The sequence below is a fragment of the Perognathus longimembris genome, chromosome 9 (genome assembly GCF_023159225.1).
Source record: "Perognathus longimembris pacificus isolate PPM17 chromosome 9, ASM2315922v1, whole genome shotgun sequence".
Lineage (NCBI taxonomy): Eukaryota > Metazoa > Chordata > Mammalia > Rodentia > Heteromyidae > Perognathus > Perognathus longimembris.
Genome location: NC_063169.1, coordinates 34,242,672 through 34,261,049, shown reverse-complemented (window position 1 = coordinate 34,261,049; position 18,378 = coordinate 34,242,672). Strand labels below are relative to the sequence as shown.

Genomic DNA, 18,378 nt, shown 5'->3' with positions numbered 1-18,378 from the left:
ACATTCTTGTATTATATGTGACTCAGTTGACAGACAGGATGTGTCTGTGATTGAACACCCTTGCGGAACTGGAAGACGTCTTGTAGTGCTACATTGGGTTAAAAAGAAAAAGAAACAACAACACTATTGTTTCTACGAAGATAACCAGGGACCATCTTCCAACAGTGTGGGCAGACGGATTTCCTCAGCTCTGCCTTGTGTGACGGGCGGGCTGTGGGCGCTCTATTCTAGTCCAGCACTTCTCTAAGAGCTGGCACTTCTGCTGGAGCTCTTGGAAAGAATTCCTGAAGAGATCTTCCCAGGAAGTAAAGCAAGAGGAAAAAAAGTTATTCTCTACAGTTTACAACCTTTTGTATGGGAGAAAGTACAATGGCAACTAAGAAAGAATGAAACACCAAAATCCTCTATGGGAGAAGGCTCCCCTGATCTTGGCTAATTGAGGTTCAAAATCAAGCTGTGAGGGTTTTTTTGGAGCTGTCTTGTCTGCCTTTAGATTTCCTGGACAGTGAATTTCCACTAAGGAGCAGTCACCTCATTTTGCATTACTGTCTTCCATAGGTGTCTCAGTTGTAACTGTAATGTTATTTATAGAACAGCATTAATCCATTAAAGCTAACCTATTTTTCAATATTTATGATAACCTTATGTACATACATTGTCTTGTCTATATGTATTTGTAAATAGGTTGTATATAATGTCAGGATTGGGTCTTGGGTTTGAGTGTATATATACATGTAACTTTCTTAACTGCATTTTGAAATCCCTTCCTCCACCAAAAAAAGTACCTGTACAGAGAATTCCATATTAAAAACAAATTGACATTGTGTGCAAATACTAAACATTTGATACTTGTTTATATTGCAGTAAACTGGTTGGACATTGGATTCCCCCCCCCCCCGCCCTCCCGCCCACACACACACACTATGAAAATTGGATTTCTAAATCTGGTCTAAATTTTTCAAAATGCAGTAGTTACCTAAATGTGACCTACAAGGAAACCAAATGTGATGTAGTGTGATAAAGCCCTTGGAAGTCCTGGTTGTGTCAGTTTGGTGTGTATATAGTGTAAATAGGTCCCACTGTACTGTTAGGTCCGACAATTCCAGTGTGACTTGTTGGCAAAGAGTGCTTACACCAGTTTCAATGAAACAATGTATTTTGTTTAACAGAACTAAAATAAATACATACTTAATCCTGAAAAAAAAAATACAACACCACCCAGCTTCTCAAACACAAATGCCCTCATTCAAGATGACCTACCCAGCCTCATGCTAAACATGAGTCTCAAAACAAGATCCTTCTGCATGTAAACATGGTAGGTTAGGAAAGACTCTGGGACTCACAGAGAATTTCAAACCGTGGACCTAGAAATTCAGATTCCCCAAGCATGCTGAAAATCTGCTAATTCGCTGATCTGATCTCTTCAGAAGTGTTGTGCTTTTCCTTCTTTTTCTTTTCAAGGAAGCTGAGAAGTATCCATCTGCCTTGAGTATTATGTTCATCCCTGTGTCCTAGAGTTTCATCGCAGAATCTCCAGCATTAACTGAGATGGACTTTAACAATCAACACACTGGAGAGGAATTGTCTGGAAATCTCAGCCCTGGGCTCCATCAAAATTTCTATATGTATCTATTTCATAAAAACTCATTGTCCATTCATTTCAAACATTTCCAAATATGATTCTGTGATTTTTCTGCATCAAGCCTAGTCTTTTTTTTTATTGTCTGAAAGTAGGAAGAAAAGCTTTCTGGTCTTTGTTCTTTCTGTTTTATTTTCTCTGGCAATTCAGAGGCCAAGTTGCTAATTTATACATCACAGGAAATAAAACAGCAGTGCAGATCGCTGATCCTAAACAGGTATACATAAGTATTGGTAAATCTGGGAATTGCCCTTGAAGAATTCCAATTATTGCAGGAATCGCCATGTCTCCCAGAGTACCACCAATCACAAAAAATGCAGCAGACTTGCCTCTGATGGTGCTGTACTGTTCAATCCAAGAAACACCACTAGGAAAAGTGGTGGCCATGGAGGCCCCATACACGGAGGTTGCTATCCACAGACAAAGGGGACTCTTGTCAAAAAGCACCAGAAACAAACAGGAGGTCAGGCTGCCAAGGTTGCTCAGCACAATCATGGTGGCAGGTCGCAAACATGCTGCAAAGAAGATTGCCAGACCCCGGCAGGCTGCGAAGGTCCCCCAGAAGATGGAGTTCAAGCCAGCTGCTTCTCTTTCATCCATGCCAATGTGGGTGGTGGCAAAGGAGAAAATGTAAGAGCCGTATGTGACCTCAGCTCCAACACAGAAGACGAAGAATATAAAAAGGAGACAGAGAAGGGCCTTGTGGTATTTAGCTCTTCGAGATTCCTGAGCAGATGCTGCTGTTGATTTTCCCTGCCTTGAGCTCTTCATGAAGAACAGAACAAAGAAAAACAGAGAAATTATGAGAATATAGGTGCCAATGGAAGCATAAGCCCACAGTAAGTTCATGTCATGGGGCACTCCGAGTAGGGAGACTGAGGCAGCTTCAGATGACCGGTTCAGGGCTGGAGGGAGAAAGTTGGGCTCTGTGTGGTTGTCAGCAGACACTGTGGGGCCCAGGGCCAGTTTAGCCAGCAGGGGAGCCAGGAAGGCACCCAGGGCAAAATTGAAGTGTAAGGCTTGCATGTATGGGGGGCTCTTGTCCCCCCAAAGAGCCAAGATGAGGACATTCCCACCTACCAAAGGAAAAACACAGTTCAATCTCATTTCAAAGAGGATGACTCGTATTACATAGAAATCTTTGTCATGTTCCAAATTATCTAGGACTAGCCCTGAGTCCACTGTGTACTTAAAAAAATTGTGGGTCACCAATGCCAGAGGTCCCTGTGTTTCAATGTTATACATGGAATTCTATGCCACCTCTGGGCAGGCACATTAGTAAGGGCTTTTCATAGAATAGTGCTAACAAAACATATTTATACACATGACATACATATTTATTAATTTTGCCTATGATTTTAAAAGCTATATATTTCTATATATTTACAAAAGATACACACACACACACACACACACACACATACACAAACACACACCCCTACTAGGCAAAGTTTTATCATAAAATGGCCAAATTACCAAAGCTTTCCATACTTGCACTTGGTACTCAATTCCAACTGAGGAAATTTTACTTGTGTATAAATTACATTCAAGACACTTATTCAACACTTACATGCTCCAAGATCCCAATATGGGGCTGGGGATATGGCCTAGTGGCAAGAGTGCTGGGTTCAATTCCCCAACACCACATATACAGAAAACGGCCAGAAGTGGCGCTGCGGCTCAAGTGGCAGAGTGCTAGCCTTGAGCAAGAATAAGCCAGGGACAGTGCTCAGGCCCTGAGTCCAAGCTCCAGGACTGGCCAAAAAACAAAAAAACAAAACAAGATCCCAGTATGTCCAAAGTGCAAAACAAGAGCACATTTCCAACCTGCATTTAAACTGTCTGAATACCTGGGAGCTAAAAGTCAAGAGCATTATGGCTTTGGCTGTCTCTGTTTTTCAGTTTACTTTGTTTTTCTTAAATGAGTCTTGAACTCAAAGCCTCATGCTCCCACTCAAAACTGTCATTCTAACACAAGCTAAACCTCCACTTCCTGGTTTTTTGTTTTGTTTTGTTTCTAGTTGTGGAGCTTGAACTCAGGGCCTGGGCATTGTCCCTGAGCTCTTTTACTCAAGGATACCAGTGTTATTGTTTTGTTGTTTTGTTTTTTGCCAGTCCTGGGCCTTGGACTCAGGGCCTGAGCACAGTCCCTGGCTTCTTTTTTTTTTGCTCAAGGCTAGCACTCTGCCACTTGAGCCGCAGCGCCACTTCTGGCCATTTTCTGTATATGTGGTGCTGGGGAATCGAACCGAGGGCTTCATGTATACGAGTCAAGCGCTCTTGCCACTAGGCCATATCCCCAGCCCAAGGCTACCAGTTTGACCCACAGTGCCACATCTGATTTTCTGGTGGTCAATTGGAGATAAGAGTCTCATGGACTTTCTTGCCTGGGCTGGCTATGAATTATGATCCTCAGATCTCAGCCTCCTGAGTAGCTAGGATTACAGGCATGAGCCACCAGCAACTGGTCCGCTTTCAGCTTTTTGCTTGTTAATCGGAGACAGAAGTCTTTGAGATATGCCTGCCTGGCCCGGTTCCAAAACAGATCTCAGTCTCTGGAGTAGCGAAGACTTTAGGCAGTGAGCCACCTGTGTCTTTGGCTGTCTCTGTTTTTTTAAAAATTGTTATTATTAAGGAGTTGTACAAAGATGTTATAATTCCAGTCATGTTTGAGTACAATGCTTCTTTACAATATCACCCCTTCTCTGTTCTCCCTCATTTCCCCTTCTACCTACCTACAAGTTACATAGTTCATTTTTTAAAATAAGGTATATTGAACACAAGGACTACATTTGTTTACCCTTCTCCTTCCATTCCTATGTTCCCATTGCCCTGACCAAAACAAACATGGTTCATTTCCAGGAATTCATTTTGATAAACATTATTTTTGTAGTTCAGATGAGTTAAGTCTTTAGCTTCCTCTCCTAAGTATTCATCTCCTCTTTTGATTTGTTTGTTGTTTGTGTACAAATGTATTGAACCCCATATATATCACTATGCCTAGTTGTATTTTAGATTAGCTTCTTTAGAACTGGCTGTCTCTTTTGTATTTAAACATGTTCACAACTGGGTGCTGGTGGCTCAGACCTATAATCCTAGCTACTCAGGATGCTGAAAGTTCAAAGCCAGGCTGGGTGGGAAAGTCCATGAAACTTTTTTTTTCTTTTTTTTTTTTTTTGCCAGTCCTGGGCCTTGGACTCAGGGCCTGAGCACTGTCCCTGGCTTATTTTTGCTCAAGGCTAGCACTCTGCCACTTGAGCCATATTGCAATTTCTGGCCATTTTCTATATATTTGGTGCTGAGGAATTGAACCCAGGACTTCATGTATATGAGGCAAACACTCTTGCCATTAGACCATATTCCCAGCCCCCATGAAACTCTTATCTCCAATTTTTTTTTTAAAGCCAGAAGTGAACCCATGGCACAAATGGTAGAGCATGAAGCCTTGACTAAAAAAGCTCAGCGACAGTGCTCAGGCCCTGAGTTCAAGCCCCAGGACCGGCACATCAACATACACACACAAAATAATTAATACAAATATTTTCTTTTTTAGTCATCCCATAGGCTAAGTGGTATAGCTATACAAGACCCAACAGGGTGAGCACGTCATGGGCATGAGCCTGGCCTTTCACCTGTCTGATGACAGAAATGTTGTCATCCACAAATTCCACACTGCCTGTGTGCACTGTTCCTGGTGTCAGTAGTGGTAGTCCATTGGTGGCAGACTGGCAAAGCCATTTCCCCTTATTCTACAATTACCAGATTCTATCAAAAAATGTGAGCCCACTCAACTGCACTGTGATGAACTTTAGTTTGTGTGTCCTTCCACTGTTGGGATACACTAAGTCAATACCTCTCATAACCAAAACCCTCAAAGACCACTTCCTAGGAAGTTGTTAAAAAATGGTGACTTGATTGGCAAAAGTGGTAGTTTCTAGGAGGTAGTTCTGATAGGGTATCCTCATATTTCACATCATTTCGAGGACAATGCAAGTGATGTTATCATTTCATCTGCTCTATTTTTCCTACCTGCCATATCCCAAATCCCTAAGAAGACAATGAAAGACTAACAGACCTGTATTGAGAACACCAAAGGAAGCGCCAAAGACAGGCATCACGCCAATTAGAAATTCTGCAGTCTTGCAGAAAGGAGTAAGATAAAGAGTAACTGTTGTAGCCAGCATTGATATACCTGAATAGGAAGGTTAAAAAAAAAAAGAAAAAGAATCCGGCTATGAAAACTGTATCAATAGTCAAAGGATCATAGATCAAGTCCATATCCTGAAAATTTTACAAAAATGCAAATAAGGTCAAGTGAAAGTTAGGTAATCTTGAGATAAGAGTAGCAATTTTTACAAGTTGTTATTTTATCCAAGACTTCTGTAGTATTTATGGATTATAAAATATAATTTGCTATAACATGAGTTCAACTCTAGAACTGGTAAACACCAAACTAATAAATTATAAAGCCAAGTGTCACTGCAAAGGAGACAGAACAATAATTATTAAACCTAAAGGATTTTTTATATATGATGTAAAAAGGAAATAATATGATCCAATCAGTCTATCCACTTGCAATAACACTATGCTAAATAAATTAGTTTATGGAATAGAAGGAAGTGAAGGTCAAGAAAAATATTATCTTAACCAACTTTGGAAATAAGAGGGATTTTTTTTCTTGTTCATCAACAATAAGTAATTCTCTTTGCCTCCAAATGAGTTTTATCATATTAATCCAAACTTACTTTAAACAAGTCAGTGTGTTCAAAATCGAATGTTGAAAGTGTTGGCATGTGTCTCCAGGATGTGGTAGAGTAGTCTGTGTTCATCACTGAGCTGGGGCAGCAGTAGGGATAAATTTGTGACCTGCATCAGTTCATCACTGGCGCCTTGCCCCTTCATTATCAACCAAGAGAGCCTGGCCATGTTCCTAGAGCTCATCTGGCCCCAGGCGGCCCTAGAGACCAGCCTGTACCTGATGCGCAGAGCTTTGGGACAAGAGTGTGACATGGACTGGTGCCTCAGTTCCAGTGGAGTCGGGAGGCTCAGGACTGCCATCAGCACAGCTGAGGTCTAAGTAAGGCTCTGGGGAGCCCAGCCCAGATGCCCTGGGGCTACCAAGGTGAGAGCAGAAGCCACATACCAGCTTCTGTGGAAGACCCTGAAACACCATCATCAGGCTGTTGTCTCTCACAACCTTGTGAACAAACTGACAATTTCAAAGAAGTGAAAGTCAGTGCTTCCTTACCCAAAAGTAAAAAATGATTCATGTGGTCCAGAAGAACTCCACCAATCATAGAGCCACACAAAAATCCAGAGGCTCGACTCACAAATATTAGAGAAAGATTGCTGATATTACGGTTCACATTAATGGCCAGATCTTGAAATGTGGGTCCCAGGATACCACTACTCAGTCCCTAAAATTGAAAAAGACAAAAAGCGCTGTACTAACAGTCATTAATCATTAAAAATGATGTCTATTAAATAATAGCCATGGGCTGGGAATGTGGTAGAATGCTTGCCTAGCATGCATGAAACTCTGGGTTTGATTCCTCAGTATCACATAAACAGAAAAAGCCAGGAGTGGTGTTATGGCTCAAGAGGTACAATGCACATTATTTTATCGGTAGAGCTATTATGAGCTATGGTTTTCTCCTTTATTTACCCCAAATTTAAAAACTGTTTTCTGTTGCAATTGTGTTGAGTTTTTTAATAATACCTTAAAACACTATCCTGCATTTATAGTTATAAAGATTAAACAAGAGCTGGGAATATGGCTTAGTAGTAGAGTGCTTGCCTTGCATGCATGAAGCCCTGGGTCTGATTCCTCAGCACCACATAAACAGAAAAAGCCAGAAGTGGTGCTGTGTCTCAAGTGGTAGAGTGCTAGCCTTAATAAAAAAAGAAGGTAGGGAGGATTTCGGCGGAAGACGGCGGAGGAGCGGCTGAGCCCTGCAGAGCTCCCTCCGATATCGTAGTTTTCTCACCTCATAGAAACTGTTTCTCCGAGAAAGACAGCCAAAGTAAGTTCTAACAGTACAGGGATTCTGAACAGGAAGGAAAAATCGACTTTGCTGGTCTGGAAACACAGTTTTGAGCTCCCGGCGGCGTCCCGCCGCAGCGCCAGCTCCGGCTCAGGCACAGTGCCGGGCACAGCCCCCCCGCACTCCGCGCAGCTGAAGCGAGAAATACTCCAGAAGGCAGCCGAGCACGGAGGACCTGACATCGCAGAGACAGCATGAGTACCCCGCAAAAAAAAAAAAAAAATTATTCTCGCTTGTGCCTACAGTCCAGCTTCTGGAAGGCATCCCTGTCCCCACCGCCAGAGCAAAGCGCCATCTTTGCCACTGGCATAGGGTCAGACCAGACTGGAACTGAAGCGGGCCTGGGGAAAGCGAGGTCAAAAAAGCCATCTTTGAAAAGGGCAGGAGGGGCGGAATCAGTGAGAACCAGCTCCTCCCAGAAGAACGCCCCCTGCCCTGGCGGGAGGCGAGTCCGGGGATTATCCAGAGATGCCCCGCCCTGCCCGCAGGAACTTCTAAACTTAAAGCAAAAGCTGCGAGCAGCTACCAGGGGCACGGAAACAACAGAAGGAGGAACAAACAGTTCCGGGGACAGCTAAACGGTTCCGTCACAGAGGAAACTAATTCCCAGCCCAAAACGGAGCTGCATTCCATAGCTACCTATGCCAAAGAGGCCGCCTCCCTCAGGCAAGCAACTCTTAGTGGAGCAAAACAGGCCAGAGGTGCCACACTCTGCTGAGTTCACAGTCTAGTCAAGTCCAGGCATCAATGGCAGCGGCCCCACAGCAGACAGAGGAGCCACAGTTCCTGTGACTGCCTACGTCCACATCGACCGAGGACGCCCAAGGCCTGCCTGCAAGCTGTGCGAACCTCAGAGACCCAAGATTGCACCAACAGGGGAGAAGGTCAGAACAGATCTACCCCTTGCCAACTGAAATCAAGTCAAACCAGCCAATCAGGAAAATAGACTGCAGTCCACTGCAGGGAAACCTGAGACTGGTTTCTTTTTCTTTTCAAACATTTTTTTTAAACTTTTCTTTTAAATTTTCTTTTTAATTTTTTCACACCTGAAACATCATTGGCTGTTTTTTTTGGTTTGTTTGTTTGTTTTCCATTTTTACTGGTTTGTTTTATCAAGTTTTTTTTGTGTTTGTTTATTTGCTTGTGTGTCCCTTTTCTGTTATTTTCCTTTTTATTTACTTATGCTTCCTTGAAATAATTTTTCTGTTTTGTGTATCTGTCTTCCAGTATTTTTACTTCATTTCTCTCATTGCGTCCTCTTCCTTTAAAAATTACTTTCCTATAAATATCACCTACACCCTTTTCTGCTAACTCTCCAGTGTCTGTCATTTTATCAATGTGCTTTCTACTGATTCTACTCTTCTCCACATTTCCACGTCACTGAAACTAAACCAAAATCACCACCACCCCCCCAATACACTTTACTCTATTCTCTTTACTACCTCCAACTTACCCTCCTGACTTACTGCCTGGACCTCCAGGCTCCATTGACTCCTGGTTATTGGATAGAGGATATCCCAGCTTAATACGAGTGAATCAAAGGGGTTCATAGAGAAAGCCAGTCCTAAAAGAACTTAATATAAAAACAAGAATTGTGTATAAGGTTGTAACAGTAAATAAGTAACTACTGAATACAGGGCCCAGGATCAGATGTTATATTGAAATTGTATTCTTTAGGAACACCAAATCTAACTTTATAGACAGGTATACAAGTTATCTGTATATAATTGTGAAATTGTAAGATTTACACAACAGTGCTTGGTAAGGGCTGCTTTGGGTCTTAAACAGTGCTCACAGGTGCTGGTAGACTGGCATTCCCAATCCAAATGGGCAGAAGAAACACAAGAAAGATGGCAAATAATGAAGTCTTATCCCCCACCCAAAACAAGCAGGAAGCAGAGCAGTCAATCAAAAACATAGAAGAAAACCCCCAAAATGCTCTACAAAGTTTACTGATAAACATGATAAATGAAAAGTTTGAATCTCTTCAGTCAATTATGTTAGAGCGTGAGGAGGCAAAGCAAAAATTAATGGAGAATTTCATGGCATCCACAAATAGAAAGATAAGTGAGCTTCAAGAGTCAAATGAAAAGATAGCTACCCAACTTAAAGATTTGAGAGACAACACTCAAAACCAAAGTAATGAAGTTAATGAAGTAAAGAAGTCCATACAGGACCTAAGAAATGACATGGAAATCATCAGGAAAGACCAGTTAGAAGGAAAAGAGATTCGAAATCAAGTAGCTAGCCTACAGTCCCGACTAACTGAAGCAGAGGATCGAATCTCAGGAGCTGAAGATTCCTTAGATTCTATGGAGAAAGATCAAAAATCAATACAAATCCAGTCCAAGCAACAAAACAGATCGCTACAGGAGATTCAAGACACAATCAGGAAGCCCAATTTAAGGATAATAGGTATTGAGGAAAACTTGGAGAAAGAGGTTAATGGGATAGGCAACCTATTTAACAGAATATTAGCTGAGAACTTCCCAAACATCCAGAAGGAAAGGCCTATACAGATACAAGAAGCATTTAGAACCCCAAATCGACCAGACCAGAATAGGACTTCCCACCGACACATTGTGATCAAAACAGCTTCAGCAGAGTGCAAGGAAAAAATACTCAAAGCTGTTAGGGCAAAGAAAACAATCACATATAAAGGAAAAGTAATCAGAATTACCCCAGACGTCTCAGCAGAGACCATGAAAGCAAGGAGAGCCTGGAATGAAGTATACCCAACTCTAAATAAAAACAACTACCAACCAAGAATTCTGTACCCCTCCAAACTCTCCTTCATAGCCGAAGGTCAAATAAAAGTCTTCCACAATAAGGAAAAACTGAAACAATATATCTCCACCAAACCAGCTTTACACAAAATCCTTAAAGATGTACTATACAGGGAAAATAATCAAGATCCCAACACAGGCAGAGAAATGAACCCTAATTAGTAAACACTAGATCAAGAAATGGGAAGACACAGCTTTAAACAAGACAGTGATAATGAAAGGAACAAACGATCACCTCTCAATCCTAACTGTCAACATTAATGGACTTAATTCTCCAATCAAACGACATAGGCTCATAACTTGGATCAAAAATCAAGATCCATCTTTCTGCTGCCTCCAAGAGACACATCTATCCAGCAAAAGTAAACATCTTCTAAAAGTGAAAGGCTGGAAACAAATCTATCAAGCAAATGGCCCCCATAAGCAGGCTGGAGTTGCAATCCTAGTATCAGACAAAATTGACTTCAAATTAAAAAAGGTAAGAAGAGACAAAGAAGGTTACTACATACTAGTAAAAGGATCTCTCCAACAGGAAGAAATAACCATCCTAAATATCTACACGCCAAATGCAGGAGCACCCAACTTCATCAAACAAACACTACTGGCTCTAAAAACATTCATAGACCCAAACACAATGATAGTGGGGGACTTTAACACTCCACTATCACCTCTGGACAGATCAACACGCCAAAAACTGAACAAAGAAACCACAGAACTAAACAATTGCATAGACCAACTAGACTTAATCGACATCTACAGAATATTCCACCCAGCAAGGACAGAATACACATTCTTTTCGGCAGCACACGGAACACTCTCCAAAATAGATCACATCTTAGGGCACAAAGAAAATCTGTACAAATTCAGAAGTATCAAAATCATTCCCTGCATTCTTTCAGACCACAATGGAATAAAATTAGAGCTCAACTCATTCAGCCACCACAGAAAATCCCACAATTCATGGAGACTAAAGAACACACTGCTGAACCATCAGTGGATCATTGAAGAAATTAAAACAGAAATTCAAATGTTTATGGACTTCAACCAAGTTGAGGGCACAAAGTACCAGCTCCTTTGGGACACAGCAAAGGCAGTACTCAGAGGAAAATTTATATCTCTGAGTACATACATCAACAAACTGGAGAAACAGCAACTCAGTAATTTAAGGAAGCACCTTAATTTTCTGGAGAGAGAACAGCAAGCCAAACCCCAAGTCAATAGACGGAAGCAAATAATTCAAATCAGAATTAAATCAATTAGAGATGGAAAAAACCATCGAAAGAATCAACAAAACAAAGAGTTGGTTCTTTGAAAAAATCAACAAGATAGACAGACCCCTGGCAAACCTGACCAAAGAACGAAGGCAGCACACTCAAATAAACAAGATAAGAGATGAAACAGGTAGCATCACCACAGAAATAACCGAAATTCAGAAAATAATAAGGGACTATTTTGCAAACCTTTATGCCAACAAATTCGAGAACTTGGAAGAAATGGATGATTTCCTAGAAAAAATTGATACCCCCAAACTCAACTATGAAGACTTAAACCTTCTAAACAGACCCATATCCAGTATTGAAATAGAAACAGCAATAAATGATCTCCCATCCAAGAAAAGCCCAGGTCCAGATGGATTCACCGCAGAATTCTACAAGGCCTTCAAAACAGAACTCACTCCAATATTTCTCAAACTCTTCAATGAAATTGAAAGAGAACGTTCACTGCCAGACTCATTTTATGAAGCCAGTATAACCCTCATCCCAAAACCAGGCAGGGACTCATCACGGAAAGAGGACTACAGACCAATCTCCCTGATGAACATAGATGCAAAAATTCTCAACAAAATTCTGGCCAATCGACTTCAACAGGTCATCAAAAAAATCATACACCACGATCAAACTGGATTCATCCCAGGGATGCAAAGCTGGTTTAATATACGCAAGTCAATTAATGTAATCCACCACATCAACCGGAGCAAGGTAAAGAACCACATGGTTTTATCGCTGGATGCGGAAAAAGCGTTCGATAAAATCCAGCACCCATTTATGCTAAAAGCCCTGGAAAAACTGGGATTCCAGGGAACATTCCTGAATATAATCAAGGCAGTTTATGACAAACCAACAGCAAGCATAACTCTAAATGGTGAAAAACTAAAGCCATTCCCTTTAAAATCAGGAACAAGGCAGGGATGTCCACTCTCTCCCCTGCTCTTCAACATAGTACTAGAATTCCTAGCCAGAGCAATTAGGCAAGAAGAGAATATAAAGGGGATCCAAATAGGAAAAGATGAAGTTAAACTTTCTCTCTTCACAGATGACATGATCCTATACCTAAAGAATCCCATAGACTCTACCCCCAAGCTACTAGAGCTGATACAAAACTTTGGCAAAGTTGCAGGATATAAAATAAACCTTCAAAAATCAATGGCCTTTCTCTATGCTAACAACCCGAAGACCGAGGCTGAAATCAGGAAAGCAACTCCTTTTGCAATAGCCCCCAAAAACATAAAATACCTAGGAATAACCTTAACCAAAGAAGTGAAAGACCTCTTTGAAGAGAACTTTAAAAGCTTGAAAAATGAAATTAAGTCAGAACTAAGAAAATGGGAAAACCTCCCATGCTCCTGGATTGGGAGGATTAATGTAATCAAAATGGCAATATTGCCAAAGGCTATCTACAAATTCAATGCAATACCCATTAATATCCCAACACCATTCTTTAATGAAATAGAGGAAGCAATCCAGAAATTCATATGGAACAATAAAAGACCTAGAATAGCAAAAACACTCTTAAGCAGAAAGAACCGTGCTGGAGGAATTACAATACCCAACTTCAAGCTGTATTATAAAGCTATAGTTATAAAAACAGCTTGGTATTGGCACCGGAACAGGCCTGAAGACCAATGGAACAGAATTGAAGACCCAGAATTAAACCCACAGAACTATGCCTACTTAATCTTTGATAAAGGAGCTAAAACAATAGTATGGAAGAAAGATAGCCTCTTTAACAAGTGGTGCTGGCAAAACTGGCTCAACACATGCAACAAACTAAAACTAGATCCTTATATATCACCCTGCACCAAAATCAATTCCAAATGGATTAAAGACCTTGAAATCAAAACAGGCACCCTGAAGACACTAAAGGAAGGAGTAGGAGAAACACTTGGGCTCCTTGGCACAGGAAAGAACTTCCTTAACAAAGACCCTGAAAGGCTACAAATCAAAGAAAGGTTGGACAAATGGGACTGCATCAAACTCCAGAGCTTCTGCACGGCAAAGGACATAGCTCTCAAGATAAACAGAAAGCCCACAGACTGGGAGAAGATCTTTACCGGACATTCAACAGACAAAGGCCTCATCTCTAAAATATATGCAGAACTAAAAAAATTACCTTCTTCCAAAACAAAACTGCAAAGAACCAATAGCCCCCTCATCAAGTGGGCTAAAGACTTACAAAGAAACTTCTCTGATGAGGAAATGAGAATGGCCAAGAGACATATGAAAAAATGCTCTACATCACTGGCCATAAAGGAAATGCAAATCAAAACAACATTGAGATTCCATCTCACCCCAGCAAGAATGTCATATATCAAGAAAACTAATAATAACAATTGTTGGAGGGGATGTGGCCAAAAGGGAACCCTACTTCATTGTTGGTGGGAATGTAAACTGGTTCAGCCACTCTGGCAAGCAGTATGGAGATTCCTCAGAAGGCTCAATATAGAACTCCCCTATGACCCAGCAGCCCCACTGTTGGGTATCTATCCAAAAGCCCACAAACAAAATCACAGTAATGCCACCAGCACAACAATGTTCATCGCAGCACAATTTGTCATAGCGAGAAGCTGGAACCAACCCAGATGCCCCTCCATAGATGAATGGATCAGGAAAATGTGGTACATTTACACAATGGAATTTTATGCCTCTATCAGAAAGAATGGCATTGTTCCATTTGTAAGGAAATGGAAGGACTTGGAAAAAGTTATACTAAGTGAAGTGAGCCAGACCCAAAGAAACATGGACTCTATGGCCTCCCTTATTGGGAATAATTAGTACAGGTTTAGGCAAGCCATAGCAGAGCATCACAAGGCCCAATAGCTATACCCTTAGAAACACATAAGATGATGCTAATTGAAATGAACTCCATGTTATGGAAACAAGTGATATATCACAGTTGTAACCACTTTCAACGTCCTATGTGTATGTGTAGTTTCTATTATAGATAATGTTTTGTATCACCTTCCTATGTTTGTACCTACACTATCTCTGTAATCTTATCTGAGTATATTGGAAACCGTGTTTACTGGTATTGGAAGTAGGAAATTCAAAGGGAATACCAAATTCGAGAGACACAGGGTAAAAAAAGAGAAATAACTACAAAAGCAATACTTGCAAAACTGTTTGGTGTAAGTGAACTGAACACCAGGGGGGAGGAGGGAAAGGGGGGGAGGGAGGGGGGCATGAGGGACAAGGCAACAAACAGTACAAGAAATGTATCCAATGCCCAACGTATGATACTGTAACCTCTCTGTACGTCAATTTGATAATAAAAATTTGAGAAAAAAAAAAAAAAAAAAGAAGGTAGGGAGAGTGCTCAGGCCCTGAGTCGAAGCCCCAGGATTGACAAAAAAAAAAAAAAAAAAAAAAAAAAAAAAAGATTAAACAAATTTATTCTCAAAACATTTTCTTTTTTTTCCCCCAAAGAATATATTACTTGCATGCCTAATAAAGGAATATGGATGGTAAAATTTGAAATTATCAAATATCAAAATTGTTATTCCTAGTTTTTTATATTAAGATTGAAACTTCTGGGACTCCTCTTTAGAATCTTCTCCAGATGGAGTTACTTCCTTTCATTTTCAAATAAACTTACTCTATTTAATTTAAAAATAAATAAAATAAAATTTCTGGTCCACATAGGGACCTGACTCTTGAATACACATGTCTACCATACAGAAGATAAACAGTCTGAGTATTTCTTAATCTTCAATGACATGCCAAAGCCATCAGGAAAGAGCCTCATCGTCATGGCTTTTCTAGCAATAGGACTTACACATGCACAGAATGATTTTAACAAAATTTTATATGCAGAATGTGTTAGCAAGAACTGAGGGTTACAGTTAAATTTCAGAATATTTGTAAAACCCTTTAAGAAAACTTAGATCTCATGGGACGAGGTAACAAACAGTACAAGAAATGTATCCAATGCCTAATGTATGAAACTGTAACCTCTCTGTAGTTCAGTTTGATAATAAAAACTTAAAATAAAAAAAAGAAAACTTAGATCATCCATTTTTCAAAAATGTTTGATTCTAATTACACTGTTCAGCTCCAAATGAAGAGTTGATCTCCTATCCATGCACCAGCAGCCTAGGACTAAGAAGCCACTGAGCACATGCCCCAGCAAGCATCAGATACAAAGAACCTGACAACTGATCTACTCAAGTACTATGGTGCTTAAGGTCTTCAAAGGCCCAACAAGACCTGGTACACAGAGGGCTCAGCAAGGGAGTCCTCTCATCACCTCCCCCATGAAAAGACTGTGAGAAACAACCTCAGCATGTGGCCCATCCAGTATAAGCCCAACACTTGGGAGGTAGAGACAGGAAGATTCACGGTTCAAGGAGAGCCTGATCTACATAGCAAAACTCTATCTCAAAATAAATTAAAACAACTTGATTCTAAGAAATAGGTGTGGCTCACTTTCTAAGATGCTAATTGATCAGAAATGATTGTTTGTGAAGGACTCACCCTCCCACACTCCAGAATAAAAATTGACCAAGTTGAGCATTTCTATTTGTGCACTTTGCTTGAGAAAAGCACTTAAGGATTGCAGGCTGATTAAATCTACTGGTAGCAGGGTGAAGACTATTCCTGACTCTACCACTTAACCAGCTGTGTGATCTGGAAACATCAGTTCCCTCTGGACCTCTCTGGGCCTACCTACCAAGTTCAGCGGCATGCTGAATATGGTCAGGCCACCGGAAAGAGAAAATCCCCAAGCAGCAGCTTTACGGTGCCATCATTTAGAGCTTGGACAGGCGCATGCAGAGAAGGGCATCTGCAAACCCAGCCTATCTTCTTGAATCTCCTGAACACACCCAGGCATTAGGAAAAATTGCTGTAGGAAAATGTCAGGAAAATGTTTCACATGACAGACAGTAAACCCTTCCTGATTAGAAGTGTGCCCATTCTACAGACTATGAAAATAAAGTGATCAAGATCACACCGTGTAGGTGGGGGCGGGGGGGGGGGCGGGGGAAAGGAGGTTCTCATTCCCTGACAAAATTCCCTGGACTTGGGGGTTCGCAGTCCCAGCTCTCACCAGCCCTAGGAAGGACAGATACAGGATCACGGTAGTGAACCAGCACAGCAGGCTTCCGGCCTGGCCTTTCCTTTGGGTGACGGCCACCTCCTCCAGCTGCTCATTCTTCGTGGAGACCTCGGTCCTGAGGAGCAGCTGCCCGGCAGCCTGGGCCCCAGCCACAGCTCCTCGGAATTCCAGTTCCAACTCCATCTTGGTGGCTCCCCCAGTGGCTTTGACAATGTCTTCTTTTCAATCAAGTCAGATATGGGGAACAGAGGCCTAACCTGCCCTGCCCTGCCCAGCCCTGCCCCTGGAGGCCTGCTTGTCCCCAGAGGCGCCGCCCTACTCCCTTGCACCTTCCAGAGCCAGGCTAGGCCCTAGTGGTCGGACTTTGGATCCTGCGGAGGCTGTCCACACTTTCAGATCGCACTTATCACTGTGCATGCAAGCCCCCTGGATTGGAGCCCAGTCATGGAGCTGGAGCTGCCGTGATCAAGGGCCAGATGCCACCAAGCGTGTGGAGGAAATTGAAGCCCAGAACTGCAAAAATGAAAATTGACCATCTGGGGTGCAGAGACAGCCGGCAGGCCTTGCCCATATAAACTTTGTATGACCCTGCCCTTGGGCCTTCCACAAGTGAAGTTCATGCATGAACTCTGGCATGTGCTATCTCAATTAACCCTCATAACACCACAACCAGGAGGGTGAAGGAGCACAGAGCAAATAACAACTTTGCCCAGGTCAGTCAACCAATTGCTGCCCTTACACCAATGGTGTAATAGTAATTCAAGAAATAAATCTGGGCCTCCAGCCATCACAATTCCAACAGATTATTCAGACAAGGCATGACTTTGTGGGATTGCTGAGTGAAGTTGGGCCAGCTGAGAAGAAAAGGCCTTGGTCATTTGATTGTTTTGTTTTGTTTATTTGTGACAGGGTCTAGCAATGTAGCCCAGGCTAACCTAGAATTCTATATGTAGGACGGACTGGATTTGAACTTGTAATTTTCCTGCCTAGCCTCTAGAGTATTGGTTTTCTCTTCTCTATGGGACTAGAGCATTGTTTGCATCCCACCACAGTCTCAAACTGAAATGTAAATTTGTTTTGTTTTGTTTTGTTTTGGCCAGTCCTGGGGCCTGAGCACTGTCCCTGGCTTCTTTTTGTTCAAGGCTAGCACTCTGCCACTTGAGCCACAGTGCCACTTCTGGCCATTTTCTGTATATGTGGTGCTGGGGAATCCAACCCAGGGCCTCATGTATATGAGGCAAGCACTCTTGCCACTAGGCCATATCCCCAGGCTTTTTTTTTTTTTTAAATTAAGTAGTTGTACAGTAGTTGTAGTTATGGGTTCCAATTCCACCAGTCAGATTATGATCAATATTATCTTGATCAATGTCACTCTTCCATCCTTTTGTTTCTTTACTATCTACCTGAATGTTCATTTTCACCTTATTGTTGTCTGTTTGTCATCTACCTATCATCTATGTATCTCTCCTTTTCCCTATGAACTTTTCATCATCATTATCATCTTTGTAACTTTTACTCCAGCTTCATCTCTGTAGTAATTAAATCCTTCCCAATATGCAGCAAAAATATATTAAAT

The 18,378-nt window shown here is 41.5% G+C and overlaps 1 protein-coding gene across 1 annotated transcript; it reads right to left on the bottom strand.

Moving 5' to 3' along the window:
• Positions 1-1,717: 1,717 nt before the first annotated feature.
• LOC125357573 (sodium-dependent glucose transporter 1C-like) lies at positions 1,718-16,985 on the bottom strand. The gene is given in 4 exon segments (XM_048354533.1): positions 1,718-2,715; positions 5,715-5,831; positions 6,888-7,056; positions 16,794-16,985. Coding segments are annotated over 4 exon segments (1,476 nt in total).
• Between the last annotated feature and the right edge of the window lie 1,393 nt (positions 16,986-18,378).